At 28.5% G+C, this 6773-nt stretch overlaps 1 protein-coding gene across 1 annotated transcript in view; it reads left to right on the forward strand.

The window, feature by feature from the left end:
• LOC100212792 (voltage-dependent calcium channel subunit alpha-2/delta-3) overlaps window positions 1-4920 on the forward strand; it is a 56718-nt gene extending 51798 nt beyond the window's left edge. The window contains exons 5-6 of the mRNA XM_065814930.1: window positions 3478-3674; window positions 3801-4920. Coding sequence (XP_065671002.1) covers window positions 3478-3674; window positions 3801-4690 — 1087 coding nt within the window. The 3' untranslated portion in view covers window positions 4691-4920. The remainder of the gene's footprint in view (window positions 1-3477; window positions 3675-3800) is intronic.
• Window positions 4921-6773: the final 1853 nt, after the last annotated feature.

Genomic DNA, 6773 nt, shown 5'->3' on the forward strand with positions numbered 1-6773 from the left:
AGTGATGAGAGAATTTAATTGTTCGCATCGACTTGTATCTCAAGCAAAAGAAGTTTTAATAACCAAAGGTGTTTTATCAACCCCTAACCCAAAAAAAGGGAAATCACTACCTGTAAATGTGAAAGATATGGTAAAAGAGTTTTATTACTCTAACACTGTTAAACAATTTATCAGATGGAGAATTTCTGGTTATCGGTGATTTTTCAGAAAATTATGCATTTATTATACAAGATGCAGCACAGGGATATCATTGGACAAATAATCAAGCAACTTTACGTCCTTTTGTTTTTTATTATAAATATGAAGGAAATTTATGTCATGGAGGTTATGTGCTGCTTTTGGAATGTAATACTCATGACACAATTGCAGTTCATCTTTTTCAGCGTAAACTAATTAATCTTTTAAAAGTGAAGATTGAGTTATTAAAAATAACATACTTTAGTGATGGCTGTGCAGCACAATACAAAAACTGCAAGAATTTCATAAATCTGTGCTATCATAAAGAGGATTTTGGTATTCCAGCCGAATGGCATTTCTTTGCATGGTAAGAACCCTTGTGATGGAGTTGGAGAAACTGTTAAACGTGAAGCAGCAAAAGCAAGCTTACAACGTCCATACCATGACTAAATAATGACCACTTATCAATTATATACTTTTGCTAAAGAAAATATCCATGGAATTTCCTTTGAATACCTCACTGCAAATGATTGACAAATCGAATCCACAATATTAAAGGAAAAATTTTCGAATGCTAAAACGATTCCTGGTACCCAAAAACTTTATTGCTTTAAACCAATATCCACGAATGAACTTCAAGTACAAGATGATAGTTCCAGTTCTGTGTCTAGAAGTGAAAAAATTACATCACAGAATGTTTGCCAGCTCAACTTCAGTTCAATTACTGGTTACATGGTTGTAGAGTATGATGAACATTGGTGGATAGGATGTGTGTTGGAAAGCAATCCAGAAAAAAGAGAAGTAACCATGAACTTTCTTCACCCTCATGGTCCAAGTCAACTTTTCTCCTTCAAAGATCCTCCAGATATTTTTACCGTTGATTTGAATGATCTTTTGCTAGCAGTCGAACCCAAAACTACAACTGGTTGGTCATACTTCATTACTTCTAAAGAGTCTGAAGGAGCAACAAAAGCACTTAACTTGCATCATCGTTAACTATTATAGCTTTTTTAACTTATTATTAGTGTAAATATTATACTGCATTCAGTACTGTACTGCTATGTAGCTAAAACTGCTAAATAAAGCATTTTTGTTACTTTTCAACTATATATATATATATATATATATATTATATATATATATATATATATATATACATATATATATATATATATATATATATATATATATATATATATATATATATATATATATATATATATATATTCATATATATATATATATATATATATATATATATATATATATATATATATATATGGGCCAAGTATCACCAAATCACAGTATATTGGTATATGGTAGCTATTATATAACCTAGGGCCTACATTCAATAAATTACCTTAAAATACTGTATAATTTTAAGGTATTTAAATATTAATTTTTTAGAACCTACTTATACTTTAATATTATTCCCAAAGCTGTTTATGGGAGTCCCAAAAAGATTTTTTCATGGGTCATCCACAATAAAAAAAGCAATCTGTAACAAAAAATTATGACTTTTGACCTTTGCCATCAACCAAAGGTCAAATGACCAAATGACCAATAACTTTTTTTTTATTGAACTTATCACTTTTTTGTATAGACACAAAGTTGTTCGTCTATGCAAGAGCTTCTGTTTGCCCCCAAAATCAACTTCCTAAGTATAATAGCAAAAAAGTTATGACGTTTTAATTAAACAAGGTCAAGTGAAAAGGTCAAAACTTTGAAAGGTCATATCTCAAAAAATAATTGACCTAAGTCAAAAAAATTTACAAGTTTTTCTTCTGTCCATACGCCCAACATGTGAGCCGATTTTCATCAAAATCCGAGTCGGTGATGTCAGATGGGTGGTTCCACTTGACGTGGAATGCCCCCTATCATAAAATAAATTTAAAGAAGATTTTCACTGAAAAAAAATGACTTTAATTTCATTAAAGTTATTTTTTCAGTGACAATAGATTGTCTCAGTTTAAAATAAGTATGTTTAATCATCAATGGAAGTTTCAAAGAAAAGCATACAACTTAAATGCATCGGCATTATTTTGCTGCGACGCACAAAAAGTAATTTGTTGATAGAATTGGAGCCACTGTAAAACTAGTTGCCAGAAAAAAGGTGTTATCGAAAATTTCGTAATTTTCACTCCAAACTATTAGGCAACAACTAAAAATGAAAAAAGAAAAAAAAAATACTATTTACACTCTTGACTAAAAATAAGTTTAAAATGAACAACTCTCTTGGCTTTTTGAAACTTTTGAAAAAACAAAGAAAATCAGACATTTTAAACATTCTAAACATTCTTTAGCTTTGGAAGTAAATGTTATGGGCGAGTTTTTTTTTTTTTATCAAAAAATTGCATAATATTAAAGAATTCAATAAATCGAATTTTGTAAATATTATCTTTGATATAAATCTTAAAATACTTAATCTTAAATAATTTTTTTTGGTTAGGGACAATAGGGAAAAATTGAAAGCTATGAAAATTTTAAGACAGAAACATCTAGATACCTCAAGTTTGTTTTTTAAGAATAAGAACTAATATGATTACCCACAGGCTCACAGTCTGTAAACCCACAAGCCCCAGTTTATTTAAATTTTATACTTTTCTTTCTTTTTCTTTAAGCATTTGCAACCAATTGGTTGCAAATGCTTAAAGAATAAATTTTCAAAAAAAAAATTACTCATTATTATTCTAAAAAACTTACAGTTTTAAGGCCTCAATTATCTTCAGTTTAAACCTCAGCTATCTCATAAAGTTGCTCATAGTACTTCTGAATATTTTGGTGAACTAATTTTATATTATAATATTACATCAAATTAACTTTTAATTCTCAGATGAATTCAGAGATTTTAAGATGCCGAAATGGGATAAAAGCGTTCCAAAATGCACCTACAAAACCAAGTATTTATTTAACCTGTTGTTGTTTTCATAAACAAATTAAAAAAAAAAAAAATATTCAGGATAAGTGTTTTATCAGTTCACTTGTAACATGTTCTATATACATGTTTATCATTGCTATTGCTTTTAAACTGAAGTTTCAAGCTGAAATTTGTTTGCTATGTTTAAAAATTTATTTTTTTCAGTATATAAGCAGCTTAGTGACAAGACTAACATGTGTTTACCATTTTCGTATGATAATTATACTAAACCTGTGAACACTTTATAAAAGGCAAATTTACAAAGAATAAAAAAAGGAAAAAAAAATACTCTTTAGTATTAAGATTACAACAATTTAGGCAACAAATTCACATTAAATAAAATCTTTGGAGATCTGGTAATAATAGAGATTTTTTATTTCTAGATACTTTTCTCTCAAGAATCAATCACTTATACGTGATTCATTGCGAACATCTGTATTTGAAAAAGCGGTTGCAATGCCAGATTTTTCGATAATTGCATCGTCTCCTATCCGCTCTATTTTCAATGACGAAGTTTTTTTTATTCAAATTTTGGCTTCCACTTGGATGGAGAGCAACGGAGAACGTATTTTAATGGCTGGTTTGTATACTTTTTATTTAAATATGTATTTGCAAAATTGCCATATATAAACAACATTATATAATACATATTTTAAATATCATTTTTTACTAACTGTTATTGAATACTGAATATGAATATGTTTAGTTACCGGTGCAGAAATAAACTCTGGATTTCTAAGAGATTTATTGAACAACGCTACCAACTCAATTGGCCGCGATTGTAGTAAAAATGATTCAATTACATGCGCTTTAATAGATCAGAATGGTTTTATTCTTGTAAGCAATCAAGGGACCAGATCAATAGGCAAATTTTTTGGTCAATACCATTCGAAAGTTATGAAATTTTTTGTTGAGAAAGGCATATTCAAACAAATAAATCTCGTCAATCGTCAGGCATCTTGCTCTGAAGATATATACAACGATTCTGCTGCTAATTTTTTTCTGACTCCTGCAAAAATAATTCTTGGCACTCTAAAGTGGTTGCTTAATTCAGTATGGAGACTAATTGTTCAAGCCGTTGTGTTTGCCGCGCAAATCTTGCTGAAAAAAAGTTCGATTATAATGGTTAGCTCACAAAACCTAAAGTCAATAAACATTAGTTGCACTAAAAATATGATTTTTTTTCTGTTTCAAAATACTGTGTGGAATAAATTTTACAGCGAGGAAGTAAATCGAAAAATTATCAAAGAAAGAAGTGAAACTTTATTACGTGTTCCCTGCTCAGCTTCTTCCGCTCAATTTTTTTCGCTGACATCAGTACCAAACACAAATCTTCTATTTATCATTGTTGATTCTCCTTCTGATAGCAAATGTAATACACCTATGAATCTTGTGGAAGATATAGACCAACAGGATGAGTTTTGTAAACAAAATGAATCTTTTCGAACTTACCCCGGAACTTGTTACAGCGATAGAGTTTTGGATAAAGAAAAACCTCAGTTTTGTGGAAAATGTGATCATTTTTGTTCATCTGTTGCCCTGATTTTTGCACAATTAACACTTTTAGTAATTTTTTTTAACTATTACTATTTGTGACATTTTAACCTCCTTTTACTCACGCTCTCTTGTTGCAAAATCAGCGCTTTTATTACACACACGCACTTCTACAACACTCAAGCACTTTTAAAGTAGTAAAAAACTATACTATGCAATAAACACACTCTTTTTTTTTATTCCACTTTGTTATAGATATTATTATATATTGCGTTAATATAAACATAAAATTTCAAATGTTATAGATATTCAAATACATTTAAATATTTAAATAATAATTGTATAACTTAAAATCTACACTAATAAAGAATTAAAAAAATTAAAATAGAAATTAAAATTAGCTAAAATTCACAAAAGATGGTTGTTGTACCAGGGACGGATAAAGACAATCTAGTGTCGGGAGGGGGAGGGGTCAACTTTTAGATTATTTTGATTTGGTGGATCCAGATCATCAAAGAAAGAAGAAAGAGAGGGGAAGGACAATTTTTTATTTGGTGGATCAAGACCAGAGTAGAGTAGGTGGAGAAGGAAGGTGCGGGGTGGGGGAGAAATTTTTAGATTTAAATCATAAAACTTTTTTAGTTAGTTTTTTTAGAATATTAGTCTTACACTGTTTTAATCTGTTACTATGAAAATACGTCATATTGATCTTTTTAACCACACAAGATTATTAAGATTTCTCATCATTTTTAAACAGCCTCCTTAATTTACTTTCATTTTCAAACAACATGTTCTGTTAAATATATAAATTATAAAAAGAAATCATTTTCAAAATAAATAAGAAAGAGTAATTCCCCCTCCCCCCTTCCCCATGGATCCGCCCTTGTGTTGTAATGTTTTTTAAAAAGATGATTGTTGTACTGTTTTTAATTACTTTCATATATCATTACTTCCTGCATTTATGTTAATATTTGAAAGGGTAACTTGTAAAGAATTTTTTGATTGAATGACATTAAATAACCTTTTATATAAAATCAATTTTTTTAAAAAACCCATTGGTTTTAAAGAAAACAATGGATTAAGCTGGTTGAGTCAGGCGTTCCTGATATTTCGTCTGGAATCCCCCAGGAATCAATCTTGGAACCATTATTACTGTGCTTACTATATGCTTATAATATGAATAAATCTAGTAAAACATCATCAACTATTTATGCTGACGGTACAAATTTATTCTATATTCACTCCTAAGTAAAAACATAGTTCAAAAAAATGAACACTGAACTCAAAAGCTGTAACCAATCGTTTGAAGCAAATAAGTTGTCTCTAAATTGTAAAAAAGCAAGCTTTACAACAACTTCCATACAACAAAACCATTCACTTCAATAAGTGTATTATATGAATCAAGAGCTTTTCTTGATAATAAGATACGAAAAACGGTATGCTTCAGTCATGTTCATTTTCATCTGTTCTACGATAATATTATATAGGCCGCACACAAAACTAAATGATTAACTTTTCGAAGCAATTAGTTAAAATGTTTTAAAATCTTGCATCGTTGTATATTGTAAAAAAAATTTAGAAGTGTCAAAACAAATTTAGAAGTGCCTGCATTAAAAGTAACAAAATAAATCAGTAAATTCTAGAAAAACAAAGAGTTTGCATTTTCTTCTGCGAAACAAGAGCAAAAGATATATCTTTAATTATTTTTAATTTGCTTTACTTTTTTTACAAATTAAAAAAAAATTTTTTAAACATGATTTTTATTCATCGTTTAGAATCCGGTTTTAAAAAAATATCTTGTTTAACTTTTTGAATAAATTCATTAAAAGTTCTTTTGTGGGACATATCGGGGAATATGCCTAAACAAATAAGTTGTTGATATAATTGACTATAGAATAAGTTACTAGCATTACATGATGCTATTTACAATGTGATGATTTTATCTTTAGTCTAAAATATTATTTACTTTATTTAGAAAATCAATATTAGTAATAAATTTAGACAAACTGTTATTATTAAGCTTTAACTATTAATTTAGTTTTATGTGTTTAATGTAAGTAGCAAATAAATAAAAAAATTGTAAAAATGGTAAAGAATTATATGAGAAAGATTAATTCTTCAAAACGGGATGAAAACTCAGTTTAATATAAAAAATTAAGTTTTACGTTTTACCAAAAAAATAGTG

Source organism: Hydra vulgaris, chromosome 13, assembly GCF_038396675.1.
Source record: "Hydra vulgaris chromosome 13, alternate assembly HydraT2T_AEP".
NCBI classification, from domain to species: domain Eukaryota; kingdom Metazoa; phylum Cnidaria; class Hydrozoa; order Anthoathecata; family Hydridae; genus Hydra; species Hydra vulgaris.